Source organism: Chrysochloris asiatica, unplaced genomic scaffold, assembly GCF_000296735.1.
Source record: "Chrysochloris asiatica unplaced genomic scaffold, ChrAsi1.0 scaffold00034, whole genome shotgun sequence".
In the NCBI taxonomy this organism is placed as follows: domain Eukaryota; kingdom Metazoa; phylum Chordata; class Mammalia; order Afrosoricida; family Chrysochloridae; genus Chrysochloris; species Chrysochloris asiatica.
The window spans coordinates 13,325,073-13,339,883 of record NW_006408552.1 but is presented as its reverse complement, the minus strand read 5'-3'; the positions used below and the strand labels follow the sequence as shown (position 1 = coordinate 13,339,883).

The following is a 14,811-nucleotide window of genomic DNA, read 5'->3' as shown; positions in this document are numbered from 1 at the left end:
TGCCTGGTCAGGGAAGTGCCGGAAGTCCTTCCCCAAGTGTTTTCATTTTTAAAAAGTTCTGTTCAAAGCAAAACTAGGCAGGAATAGAGATTGTAAATTTTTACATTTTATGGAAAACGACTAGCCAAATCCTGTAGTGAATGCTGATGTAGCCTCACTTTGAATATTATCTGCTCTTGGCCGGCCTCTTTCATTCCATCCCATCTGATATCCCACTTTCTTACTCCTCATACGCTTCTGAATAAATTCCAGACACCATTGAACCCTGTCTGTAATAGATAGGGCTACTTTTCTCTCTCTCTCTCTCTTTTTAATTCCTTGCTGTTAACCCATTATCTTGCTCTGGGTGTTTCCCATAGCCTGTATTTGCTGATTAAGATGTCCTGTTGGCGTAGCAGTTAAACCCTAGTCTGCAAAGTCAAAGGTTGGTGGTTCACACCTACGTGGTGGCACTGTGGGAGATACACTTCGGGGACTATTTCAGCCAAAGAAGACTCTCTGGGGGTGTTGTTTACCATGTTCCACCACCTCTTCGTATTTCCTGCTCTTGGGTATTTGGTATTTGGAGACCCGATCAGATTCAGGTTTGATGTGTTCCTGTCTGTCTGTGGCTGTACTGTCTCATTGGAGGTGGTATACATTTCCATCTGAACAGATGAGATTTCTGGTTGACTTTCTCTTTTGCATCTATTGATGGTCACTGGTGGTGGTGGTGGTTATGTGCCGTGGAGTTGGTTCTGACTCATAGTGACCCTGTATCAGGTTTCTGAGGCTGTAAATCTCTAGGGGAACAGAAAGCCTCATCTTTCTCCCATGGAACAGTTGGTAGTTTCGAACTGCTGACCTTGCGGTTCTGCAGCCCAATTCATAACCACTACACTTCTAGAGCTCCTATTGATGGTCACTGGGGACGGTGAAATGCTAGCATTCTAACATCACCATTACTCCACTTATACGGGCTCTACTTAGAACAGAGAAATGTCCTCATCTTTACCATTTGGTTACTCTTGGTTCAGCCATGAGGGAAAGGCAGGGTGGATTCTGAATTCTTTCTCTTTCTGTAGAAAAAAGAATTGGTACACCAATGTTCTTTAGCACTAACCAATTTGGAGTGTCGTAATTGTTTTCTGATTATCATTATGAGCGAATGGAGCATGAATCGAAGTTGACTCAGTGGCAGTTGGTAATAGATGTGAACTCCTTACTATGCCTCAGTCAGTTACATTTACCTTAACCGAAGCTAACTTTGCCTCAGAGGAGGTTTCCTGCTCAACCCATCGATAGAATCTTGGATTGTACCTGGCATGTTCCAAGTTCATTTTGTACGCTTTCTGCTTTCATTGGGTATCAGTCATAGCTACTAGAAAATGGGTTTCTTTAAAGTGGGCCTTAAAGAAAGTTTCTTCTGAGATGAAATGTTTATTTTAGGATCACAGTCTTAGACGCAATAGTGGGTCTGCTTATTCATTGCTGCTGACACAGCTTCTCTTAGATGCAACCTGGCACTGATCTGTCACACTGAACATTGGAATCATGCCCCTCCTAAGTACATACTCCAGAACAGCTATCAGCGAATGGTAGCCTGCTGGCCACATTCTGCCCATGGTCTGTTTTTGTAGGCCCACAAACTAAGACGAAGTGTTGACATTTAAAAATAGTTGTTTTAAAAAAAAAAAAAACAACAACACAAAAGAATTATGGTAATATTTTATAAAAATATGAACATGATGAAATCAGATTTTCTATACATCAAGTTTTACTGAAAAACAGGCACACTCATTTCCCTGACATACTGCCCCTGGCTGCCGTGGTACTATAATAGCTGAGCCAAGTAGCCATGGCAGAGGCCAAATCACCCACAGAGCCTAAAAATGTTGACCATCTGACCTTTTCCAGGAGGAGTCTAGAGCCCATAAGAAATTGCCGTGTGGTATTTCCATGGAAATTAAAGGAACTTTCTTTTTCTGTTGCTGTTGTTAGCTGCCGTTGAGTCGGTTCCAACCCACAATGACTTATGTACAACAGAACGAAACACTGCTCAGGTCCTGTGCCATCCTCACAATTGTTATATTTGAGCCCATTGTTTCTGCCATTGTGTCAGTCCATCTCCTTGGAGGCTTCCTCTTTTTCACTGACTTTATCAAGTGTGATGTCCTTTTCCTCCTGATGACATGTCCAGCATATAAGAGATGAAGTCTCACCATCCTGTCTTCTAAGTAACATTCTGGCTCTACTCTCAACATAGATTTATTATAATGTTCTGTCAGTCCATTGTAGTTGTTGTTAGGTGCCATTGAATCAGTGCTGACTCATAGCGACCTTATGCATAGCAGAATGAAACACTGGACCGGTCAACACTCACGGAAGCAACAGTCAAGAAATCAAATGACGTATTGCATTAAGCAAATGTGCTGCACAAGACCTTTTTAAAGTGTTCAAAAGCAAAGATGTCAGCTTGAGGACTAAGGTGTGCCTGACCCTTGGTATTTTTAATAACCTCATATGCATGTGAAAGCTGGACAGTAAATAAGGAAGACTATAGACGAATTGATGCTTTTGAGTTATGATTTCAATATTGGAGAAGAATATTGAAAGTGCTGTGGGCTGCCTATAGAACCAACAGATCTGTGTTGGAAGAAGTGCAGCCAGGGTGCTCCTTAGAGGCCAAGATGGACAAACTTCATCTCTCATAGTTGGGACATATTGGTAGGAAGGACCAGTCTCTGGAGAAGGATATCATGTTTGGTAAAGTGGGGGATCAAGAGAAAAAGAGGAAGACCCCCAGCGAGATGGATTGGCCAAGTGGCAGCATCAGTGGGCTCACGTGTGGCAACAATAGTGAGGTCAGTCCATAGTACTTTAATATTCCTTTCCAACATAATTCAGATGCATCAATTGTGCCACCATCTTCCTTATTAATTGTCTAACTTTCACATGCATATGAGACAGTTGAAAAAATACCCTGGCTTGGGTCAGGTGCACCTTAGTGCCCAAACTGACATTTTTGCTCATGAACACTTTAAATAGATCTTGTGCAGCAGATTTGCCTAATGCAGTACGTCATTTGATTTCTTGACTGCTGCTTCCATGAGTGTTGATTGTGTGGGTACAAACAGAATGAAGTGTTTGACAACTTCATTCTTTTTTCCACTTATTGGTCCAGTTGTGAGGATTTTTGTTTTCTTTTTATTGAGGTGCAGTCCATACTGATGGCCATAGTATTTGCTCCTTATCAGTAAGTATTTTAAGTCCTCTTTGCTTCCAGCAAGCAAGGTTGTGTCATCTGCATATTACAGGTTGTTAATAGTCTTCCCCTAATCCTGATGCCACTTTATTCACATAATCCAACATCTTGGATTATTTAAGGAGCTCTGGTAGCGTAGTGGTTACGAATCAGGCTGCTAACCTCAAGGTCAGCAGTTTGAAACTGCCAGCCATACTGCGGGAGAAAGATGGGGCTTTCTGTTCCCGTAAAGCTTTACAGCCTCGGAAACCCTGTGCAGGGTCACTGTGAGTTGGAACTGACTCCACAGTACTTAACAAGAACAACAATAACAACTTGGATTATTTGCTTATAATACAGATAGTGAAAGAATACAACCTTGATGCACATCTTTCTTAATTTTAGATCATTCAGTTTTCCCTTGTTCTGTTCTAACAACCACCTTTTGATCTCTTCTGGTGTGGTTCTATGAGCTCATGCGCCAGACTGCAAAGTCTTTTGAACTGCAAGGTTAGTGGTTCAAGCTCACCGGCTGCTCCTTGAAAACCCTATACTGGGTCACTATGGGTCGGAATCAACTTTGACAGCACTTAACAACAACAGGCTACTCATGAGCACAATTAAATGTTCCAGAATACTCATTTTCCACAGTGTTGTCCATAGCTTGTCACAATCCACACACTCGAAATCCTTTTCATAATCAATAAGCACATCTTTCTGGTATTCTCTGCTTTCAGCCAAGATCCATCTTATACCAGCAATGATACCCCTCGTTCCATGTCCTCTTCTGACTCTGACTTTGAATTTCTGCTAGTTCTGTCAATGTATTATTGCAAACGTTTTTTATTATCTTTAACAAAATTTTACTTTCATGATTTTAATGATATTGTTTGATGATTTCTGCATTCTGTTGGAGCGCCTCTTTTTGGAATGGGAACAAATATAGATCGCTTCCAAACTATAGGCTAGGTTGCTGTCTTCCAAATGTCTTAGCATAGATGAGTGAATGCCTCCAGTACTTCATCAGTTTGTTGAAAGATTTCAATTTGTATTCCATCAGTCCCTGGAGTCTTATTCTGTCCTTCAGTGCAGCTTGGACTTCTGTCTTCTTTTAGTGCCTCAGTTCTTGATCCCATGTTAACTCTTGAAATGGTTGAACAGCAACCATTTTTTTTGGTACAGTGACTCTGTGAAGTCCTTCCATCGTCTTCTGATGCTTTCTGCATCATTCAGTATTTTCTACCATAGAATGCTTTAATATTTAAAGTCAAAGCTTGAATTTTTTCTTCAGTTCTTTCATCATGAGAAATGCTGAGCGGTTTTTTCCCTTCTGGTTTTCAATCCCAGGTCTTTACACACTCCCATTCTGATACTTGACGTTGTCTTTTTGAGCTGCCCTTTGAAATATGCTGTTTAGCTCTTTTATCTCCTCATTTCTTCTGAAGCCGTATTTCTCCTCCTTGCCTGTGGTCATTAACCATTTGAAAATTTTAATCCAGGTCACTCTAATTACCTGTGTGCCCCAAGTTCATTTGAGGCCTAGCTAGATTTATAAGGGTTGAATTAATAGTTAGGTCGTATTTTTGAGTGACTGTGAGTCAGCACTGGGAAATCACATTATCCCAATTAACTGTCTATAAAAGAGATAATATGTGCCTACCTCTAAGTGTGCCTCCAGTTTCCTTATTAAATCAAGTGCTAGATATACATTTAAGTGCTTCAAAAGCTGTAAAAGGAAAACTCACATAACGTGCTGTAGCAGTGCCAGGTCGTTTTTTTGAGAAACTTATGGAGGTCCCCTAAACATCTCATTATCTTTGCTCTCTGTAATTGGTATGACCACCTCTGACGAATGACCGCGATTCTGGTGCTGGCGTTTTTCTGTAGCAGTTGGTTGGTTTGATCTGTGCCTGTCTGTGTGCTTTCAGCTCAGAATAATAAAGGAAATCACCTTTGTCTCACAGTTCCCCAACATTGCAATCTAGAACCTTCTAGAGTCCTACTGTCTAGTTTGACTAATGGGGCCTGGGAGCTTTAGTGATGTTCCCATAGAGCTGCTCACCTTTCAGCTCTGCCAGGTTGGTGTGGTTTCTTCGTTGTGTGTAAGTGTTCGCCTGGTTGGTATGTTTGTCAGCTGTGACTCATAATGACCCTGTATAAGGTTTCCAAGGAGTGGATTGTGAATTTGAACCGACCTTGCATTTCAGTGGTTATCCTACAGTGCCACACCAGACATATAGAATTTTTTAAAAGCTCAGGGCTTTGGACTAATCAAAACACTTTAAATAAAGTTGTATTCTTTAAACTGGCAACTAAAAATGACTATTTGGAATAACCTAGTAAATTTCTGAAGCAGTCCCCCCTGCTCAACATTGAGGTTAACTAGACCTGGTGTACCTGAGGAGCTTTGAGTACAGACAATGAGGTGCCCACTCTGCTGTTTAACAGAAATGAGGTTGTTGTAAAGGCTGGACACAGCTCGACACAATACTTTATTATCACAGATACGACTCACAGAAGGCAGTATTTTGAAGCAGGTCACCGGACCAAATTTTACAGAAGATGGATAATGTGTGGTGATTAAAAAGTATGGTAAAAAGAAGGGGAGAAGTAGCTTAACATCTGCTTTGTGGAGTTTTAAGGAGGCGGTGGCCCAGTGGGATTAGCATTGGACTGTTTAACCATAGAGATCGGCTTCCTGAAAGATTTACAGCCTTAGAAACTTTATGGGCACTTCTACTCTGTAAGGACCCCGTGAGCTGGAATCGACTCAGTGGCAGTGGTTTGCTTTGGTTTCTGTGGTTTGAAGGAATGTCTTGGTAATATGAACTGTCTTCATTAAGAATGGTAAACTTGGATTCAAAGTCCTTAGTTATGTTAGGCTCTTTTTAAGAGTTAGAAATTGAGGCAAAGCAAGGAAAAGTTTTTTGTTTTTTTTCTCTCTTGTGTTTGAACTTTGGCTTCCCCACTTCCCAACCTCAGCTTTCCCCAGCCAGATGGAGCTGGCAGTATCAGTTCCAAGGTGTGTGAAGTGTAAATGAACGAAAGCTGTGTTAGATTCAATCTCCGATACGATTGCTTATTTTTCTACCATTAAGAAGAAATGCAGCTAGTTAAACCATCTGACTTCAAGGATGTAATGGTCTGACATTCAGGGGCATTGAAATGTGGTAGAAACAAAAGGTGCTTCTTAACAATCAATGCAGGTCCCAGAACCCCTGGAGTCCTGTGCAAGCTTCAGTACGTATCAGGGGAGGGAAACGAAGGTAGAAGGCAAGGCTGAGCTGACAGGTAGAAGGCAAGGCTGAGCTGACAGGTAGAAGGCAAGGCTGAGCTGACGAGGGCCTTGGAGGAGAATGTGATCTTGGGAAAGTGTTGTCCTTCACAGAAAACTGGCTCCCTGCTCCTCACTTGGTTGAGTTCTGACTGTGGCAGTAGCTTGCTGGGGATTGCATGCACTCAGTGTAAGTGGACATCCCTCAGATCAGCTCTATTTTTAATTTTTTATTGCATCTTGGGTGAAAGTTTACAGAGCAAATTGGTTTCCCACTCAACAACCCACACACATTTTATTTCGTAACAGGTTGCAAGCCTCACCACGTGACATCATTCTTCCCACTTCCTCCCTGTGTTTCCCGTTTCCATTCATGTTTCTTTCCTGTCCCTTCCTGCCTTCTGAGCCTCCTCCCGAAGCAAATGCTGTCCCTTGGGTCTTGGATGGTTGACATTTCTAAGGAGTGTGTACCTCCCTCTTGTAGCTGTTGGCCTTATTGTTCACTTGTCTGCTATGTGGCTGAAAGTTGAGGCACGGGGTTGAGTTCAGTTCTAAGCCTGAAGGGTGGCTAATGATCACAGTGTCATTGAGTGGTCAGCAAGTTAACTTCTACATCCAGGGTTTGGATTTTCCTCTGTCTTGGACTTTAGTGGTTTAGAACACACAAGTGATCGACCACTGGATTATCTTTGTAAAACACAGGCTGACTTTAGTCAGCTCCTGATACCACTGCCTCGTGTTGGTTCCTTATTGCCCTTTCACAAACACACTGTTTATTTCAGACTTCTCATGAAGTCCTGGGTACTCGAGGCACCGTTTGGTCCACACATGTTTTAGGGTCAGCTTTTCTTCTCTTCACCTTCACCTGAGACACTGTGGTGTCAGGATTACGCTGTGGTACACATGGACACTTCCTGAGCCGTGGATTATTTAAGATTTCTTTCTAAAATACCAGTAACTGAGAGCTGCCCTTTTGTCTTAACAAAGAAAAGGTTCAGAGTTGTCCTCATTGAGTAAGGTGTTTTTTGGATAGCTAAGTCCTTCCCAGGAGTCTAGGTCTGGTGCTGTAGGATAAGCACTGGACTCCAAACCACAGCGTTGGTAGTTCAAACCCACCAGTCCCTCCTTGGAAACCCTGTACAGAGTTGCCATGAGTTGGAATCAACTCGACAGCACTTAACAACAACAAGCCCTTCCTAAGAGTCCTTTCCTGAAAATCAAAATGCTTACTGACGATCTAGACAGGGGTTGGCAAACCTTTTCTGCAAAGGGCTGGATAATGTGGTAGTTTTGGCTTTGTGATCCAGGTACAGTATCTGTGCATATGTTTCTTTTTGTGTGTATGTGTATTTAAGTTTTTTTTTTTTTTTTTTTAAGAACAACCCTTGAATTTTATGTAACTCGTTTTTACTCACACCCCTAGCTCCAAGTTCAAAAACAAGCCGCAGACTGTAGTTGTAGTTTAACAAGCTGGCTCTGGTTAGAAAAACTCTTGTTGTGCCCAGAGATTTCTTGGAGAAATGACTTGTTTCTGGAGCTGGAGGAGAAAAAAATACAAGGGGAGCACACAGCTTCTTGTAATGCCAGGGAGTTGAGAAAAGAGAAGAGGCTAGGGCATGTCAGGATGACACAGTGAAAGAGCCCTCCCAGCGACCAAAGCGGGAACAATTTTGAGTCATGTCATAAATAATGGTAGTATTGGAGCCGTGCTGGTGTCCCCAAACATTTCTGAGTTACTGTAGTTGTTTGAACACACATCTATAGATTCACCGATGCCCCTCCGTCTGGGAAGTAGGGCTCCGTTCCTTTTCCTGTGAGTCTTGATGGGACTTTGTGACTTGAGGAGGAGTTGTGGTGGCACTTGTGGGCTAAGGTGTTGGACTGCTCACCACAGGGTCAACCAGCCGCTCCTTAGGAGGAAGATGAGGCTGTCTGCTCCGGTAATGATTTACAGTCTCAGAAACCCAATATGGTGTTGCTATGAGTTGGAATATAGACTCAGTGACCATGGATTTGTTTTTTTGGTGTGATTTTAAGGAAGAGACTGTGAAAAGGGAAAAATGGAAACTTTCCAGTGGTCAAGCCTATCAGAAAGCACCCAACCCGTGAAGGCAAGGCTGATGCCACCAGTGATAACGACATGTTGACATCATGGGCTCTTCCTGTGATGTGACAAGAAGGGCATTTCAGTCCTGTGGTAGTCTTCCCAAATATCCGTAACCTCCGTCTAATCATGAGACTGACATGCCCCAGTCTTCAGAATAACTGACAGTACAGATAGTCTCTGACTCATGACGTACTTGAGTTGTGATGATTAGGAACGTCTGTGGGTTATGTTTGTTTGGTTTTGGTGCATTTTATTGTTAGCGATATGTATTTACAGACAGCATTGCAGCGCATAATGTGCTGATGTTATCATTCTCCACTGTAATATTTCCAACCCCCAGAGACACAAAGCACACATCTACAGATTGTTTGGTTCTCCTCCTCTCTCCAGGAAATAGGGCCTGATTTCCTTCCCTGTCAGTGTGGATGGGACCTCGAGGCTTACATTTAAGAGTATGAAAATGGAAGAATCGTAACTTTCCATTGGTGAAGCCTGTCAGAAAGCACATACAGATTGGATTTAGAAAGACATTGATAACACACACACACACACACACACACACACACAATAGCAGCCTCAATGAGCTGCTCGACTTACATCAGAACACATGCAGGAAGGAGCGTCCTTGAAACAGAACCCCATCTTAAGGTGGGGATTACTTGTCCTCTTCAAACACATCAGATAAAAAGGAAGACTGAAACCCTGTCCCAGAGACGTGTCTAACCGCAAAGTTGGCAGCCTGGAACAGAAAAGGGACACGTGTAGTAAAAACTAATGAAATTTGAGTAATGTCTGGTCAATAGTTTTGTCTCTTCATTTTGAAGAGGGTATCCTGGCGGGGTTCTCTCTGTACCGTCTTTGCTATTCTTCTGTAAATCTAAGACTACTTCACAATAAAAAGTTACAACACAGCCCCGTATTCCTGGATTTTGGATTTATCGGCAGCTCTTGGAGTGTGTTGGCAGTCACTAACTCAGGGACACATTTCTATCTGGGAGGGAAATGGATTGGTTTGCTCACTAAAGTTGGCTTTGGAATGTACATGTTGGTAATCTTCTTTCTCTCTCTCTCTCTCTCTTCAGGGGAAGTGCCTGCTGCAGAAATTTCCTTATCCTTCGTGATCCCCTCTGTGTGCAGTTTAATGCTCCTAATAGTGTTAATTGCCAACTGCGTATCCTGCTGTAAGGAGCCAGAAATAGACTTCAAGGTGAGCTCAGCAAACTTTCTGTAGGGCCAAGTAAGTCAGTGTTTTCAGCTGTTGTAAGTAGTGGAAATCGTGGGCCATGCTCAGAGGCACGGACCTCTGTCACTACTGTTCCTCTCAATGCTGCCTTGGGCAGTGTTGAAAACAATGTGGCCCACAGACTATGTGTAGACTCCCCTGTCTTGGACGTTGTTGACAGTAACCACTTGGCCATGGTGAGCTTATTTTTTTGGTCACTGAGGAATGAGGCATGATGACAGAACTTGTTGGTGTGAAGAGCAGTTGGTTTTTAGTTAGTTATTTAGGAGACTATCGTGTTTGTCCTGGTGTGGTGCTGTAGGATCAGTACTGGACTGTTAATCACAAGGTTGGCGGTTCAAACCACCAGCACTCCTCAGAAACCCTGAACACTGACTCGAAGGCACTTAATGACAACAATAGTGTGTTTGTAGTGAGCACAATGACTGTATGGGCTAAGCACTGGATGGCAAACCATAAGTTCAGCAGTCTGAGCCCGCCAGCTGCTCAGCGGGAGAAAGATGAGGCTTTCTGTGTCCATGAAAGTTTACAGCCTCAGAAACCTATGCAGGATTGCTGTGAGTCAGAACCGACTTGATGGCACTTAGCCACAACAGGTGCACAGTTGGCTAAGCATTGTGCTGCTAACAGAAAGTCCAGCGGTTTGATTCCACCACCTGCTCTGCAGAAAGATGAGGCAGCCTGCTCCCGCAAAGATTTACAATCTGGAAACCTTACGGAGCAGTTCTCTTCCGTTCTACAGAGAGAGGCAGAATTGACTCAACAGCTGTGAGTTTGTTGTTTGTGGTCTGTAAGGTTGTTGAACCCCAGGGATCCCCCATTGTGCTTTGTGTGTGATGAGGAAGAGAGTGCACATTTCGTTCTTGGAAACCCTGAGTTCCCTCAGGGCTGGCTGATGTGATGCCTGGAAGGATGCAGGGCCACAGCTGATGACCGGGATCTGCCAGGAAACCAGCAGGGAAGCCCTTCTCTAAAACCTACTATGTAGTTATTAAAAAGGCACACGACAAGAATAGATAACAAAACAAAACAGAAAAGAGGAAATAAGCACTCATGCAGAGAAAGTGGGGGACACTTAAAACGATCTCTTCACTGCTCTTATTTTGATAGAAATCACATTGCAACTAGAAATGCACATATACTACAAATGAAAATAAATTTGTGTTAACTTTTTACAGTGAGCAAAGAGATTTGTGTAAGTAAATAGTTAAAAAAATGATTAAATACCTTTAATCATTTATACATGAAAATTCTGAGATCTATTTTCCATTTTGTGAAGTCGCACAGTCATTTTTGAAATTTTCATTGTGAAAATTTGGCTTATTTCCAAATCTTCCTTGTTTTGCTCATAGGGCTTGGAGAACACAATTACATATGTGTATTACTGGAGGTGAGTGTGGACTGTTTTTGTTGTGATTAAGTATCGTTGAGTCAGTTCAGACTCATAGCAACCCTATATAGAATTCCTGAGCCTGTAAATCTGCGGGAACAGAAAGCTCATCTTTCTCCTGCGGAGTGGATGGTGGGCTTGAACCTCTGACTATGTGATTCAAAGTCCAGTGCTTATTCTGTGGCGCCAACCGCGCTCCCTAGTTTGGATTTATTGTTGTTGTTAAGTGCCGTCAAGTCAGTTCTAACTCTTACTGACCTTGGATAAGGTTTTCAGGGAGTGGCTGGTGACTTTGAACCAGCAACCTTGTAGTTCAAGTGACCTTGCAGTCCAGTGCTGTATCCTACCTCGCCACTGTTGTTGTTAAGTGCCGTTGAGTGGATTCCGAATCATAGCGACCCTGTGTAGGGTTTCAAAAGAGTGGCTGGTGAGCTTGAACCACTGACCTGTGGTTCAAACCCACCTTGCAGTCTAACACATTAGCCCACGGTGCCACTAGAGGGTATAGAAATCACTGGCTGCATATTCCAAGTAGTGGATGAATGTTTGTGTCTTCCATGTTGTCACATGCTGAGTACTTTGGCTCTCAAACTGACTTCTATTAGAAGTGACATTACTGTTGTTTTATTTAGGAGTTTGAAGACAACTTTGACGATGAGATTGATTTCACACCACCAGCAGAAGACACTCCGTCTGTTCAGTCCCCAGCAGAAGTCTTCACACTCTCCGTACCAAATATTTCACTCCCAGCTCCATCCCAGTTCCAGCCTTCTGTAGGTAAGACCTGGCCATCTCAATAGCGTTCCTGAATTATTTAATAGAACTAAGAATAGGAGCTCCCTGTCAGTTGCCTCCTTTTCTAACTATTGGGTTTGAACCTCTGACCTTGTGGATATCAGTCCCATGCTGAACCCACTGTACCACCAGACTCCTTTTTCAGTGAACAGAGATCCTAATTTTAATATCATCAAGCTTAACATTCGCTTTTAATTTTTTTTTTTTTTAAAGAGCTTTTTAGAACTTTTTGTGTCAAGAAACCCTGCCCTGTGGCGTGGCCTCAGCACACAGTTTTGGCTAGGGGACTTCAGAGAAAGCTTTTGCTTCCCTGTTTAAAGGGACGAATGCAGCTAGGCCACCTTTCCCCCTCTTTCTGCTGAAACACTAAAGTAGACATACCGCAGTGGGGCCGGTCCCCACAGTGCTGAGCGGCTGATGTAGCACCATCCTGTCCTCTCTCTGGATATCTTCTCATGAGATGAAACAAGGGTTGTTGAAAAGAGAAAGAAAGAAAGAAAACATCTTTCCCTATTTCTGATCAAAATGATGTTTACCTAGTAGTTTTGGTTGTTGTTTTCCTTAAATTTGGGAGTTTCACTTTGACATTTAGGCCCATAACTCACCCTGGGTTGATTTTTAAGTGTGGTGTTAGGTAGCTGGTTGATGGTTATGTGCCTTGGAGTCAGTTCCTACTCATAGCGACCCTGTATAGGGTTTCAAGGCTGTACATTTTTATGGGAGCAGAAAGCTTCATCGTTCTCACTTGGAATGTCTGGTAGTTTCAAGCTGCTGACCTTAAGGTTAGCAGCCCTACTCATTAGCACAATGGAGCCCAGTGTAAGTTTTTGGTGTTGATGGCGATTGTTTCCAGCTTCATTTATTGATTGCTCCTCTTTCCCCTACGCTTTTTAATTCTGTGGGTGTGGGTTTGTGCGAAACTCTCTATTTCATTTGTTGACTTGACTCAGAATTCCTGTCCCACTACCACACTGTCTTAGTTTTATTGGCTTCTAAGGTCCCCAGGTGGCACAGATGATTGGTACCATTATTAATCTAAAAGTCGGTGATTGGAAGCCACCCAGTGGCACCGCAGAAGAAAGGCCTGGTAGTCTCCCGAGTAGAGAAAACTCTGAAGTGATTCCACCCTGTAAGCCACGGGGTTGCCATGACCAGAATCCAAGGGTCACAAGAGCCTCTAAGAAGTGTGCATCGACTTCCCTACAGCAGACATCTTACAATAGAAGTCTCTTGTAGGATGAGAGCCCATTCCTTGTCGTTTTTTCAGAATTGCCTTGGCTATTCTATCTAGGTCCTTTTCTCCTATTATTTTTCTCCTTTACTTGACTGTATAAACTTTAGAATCAGTGTATCATTAGTTTAAAAAAAAAAAAAAGAAGAAGATTGGAATATTTATTAGCATTGCCTTGAATGCAATTTACAGAGAATTGACATCTTCACAGTATTAAGTCTTCTTATATGGGGCTGCAGGTTAATGCACTAAACTGCAAGGTCAGTTTGAATTGCAAGGTTGGCAGTTCAAGCTCACCAGCCACTTCTCAGAAACCTTATACAGGGTCGCTATGAGTCGGAATCGACTCGAAGACACTTAACAACAGCAGCAACAATCCTTTAACTAAGGAACCCTGGTGGCACTGTAGGGTAGACACTGGATTGCTAACCTCAAGGTCAACAGTTCAAACGCCACCTGCTACTCCTCAGGAGAAAGCTGAAGCTGCCTGCTCCCATACAGATTTATACATGGAGCGGCTGCTGTCCTGTAGGGTCAGTATGAGCGGGAATAGACTTGGTGGCATGGGGGGGGGGTTGGGGCTGGTGTAGAATGGTTGTATCGGAGAGAAACAGTGCCACGCTTTCAAGAATAATGAATTGAGAGCATTCGAAAACACTGTCATTGTTCAAACTGAAAGTTGTCTTGCCACTGTTCAAGGGCTTTTTTTTTTTTTTAAATGTATTTGTGTCTGCCTTTATTAATACAGTCATTAGGCTTGTGTTCGTGTGTGTAGTTTGTAGCTTCTGTGTTTCATAATTTACCTGTATTTTTCAATGCTCTTTTTCTCTACAGAAGGTCTGAAGTCTCAAGTCGCACGCCACAGCCTGAACTACATCCAGGAAATTGGAAATGGCTGGTTTGGAAAGGTAGAATGTCTTTCTCTCGCCCTCTTTCACTTTGCTCTCCTGTTTAGGATTTAAAGCTCATTGCCTCATGTGACATCACAGGCTCTCGCTGTGCACGTTTGTTCTCGTGGTGTTTCTCCAGGACTCCCTGAAATGAGTGGGAATGTGATGGTTAGCATTCCCACATTCCTGGGTGTGGGATATTTTCCAGAAAGGTCTTTGGTACGTTATCAGGCAACTCTAATGTCAGCCTAAGGCCTGGGACTGTAGAAGCTTTTTATCCTCAAATGAAATTAAGGGGCCCTGCTGGTGCTGTGGGTTAAACACTTAGCTGCCATCTGCAATGTTAGTGGTTCAGGCACAACAGCCACTCCTAGGGAGAAAGATGTTCTTTATGTCTGTTCCCATAAAGATTTGCATTTTTGAAAACCCGACAGGGCAGTTCTGCCCATCCCCTAGAGTTTCTGTGAGCTAGAATTGACTCAACAGCAGTGGGTTTGGTGGGTTTGGGTAATGCAGTGCAGCACCACAGGAGAAAGACCTGGCAATCTGCTCCTGTAAAGATGACAGCCTAGAACACCCGACAGCCTAGAGCACCCGACAGCCCAGAGCACCCGACAGCCCAGAACACCCGACAGCCCAGAACACCCGACAGCCCAGA

The 14,811-nt window shown here is 43.1% G+C and overlaps 1 protein-coding gene across 1 annotated transcript in view; it reads left to right on the top strand.

Annotated features, from left to right (window-relative positions):
* The window catches only part of LMTK2 (lemur tyrosine kinase 2), a 105,013-nt gene that overhangs the window by 34,613 nt on the left and 55,589 nt on the right, over nt 1-14,811 (top strand). Inside the window, exons 2-4 of the mRNA XM_006859754.1 lie at nt 9,687-9,811; nt 11,870-12,014; nt 14,098-14,171. Coding sequence (XP_006859816.1) covers nt 9,687-9,811; nt 11,870-12,014; nt 14,098-14,171 — 344 coding nt within the window. The remainder of the gene's footprint in view (nt 1-9,686; nt 9,812-11,869; nt 12,015-14,097; nt 14,172-14,811) is intronic.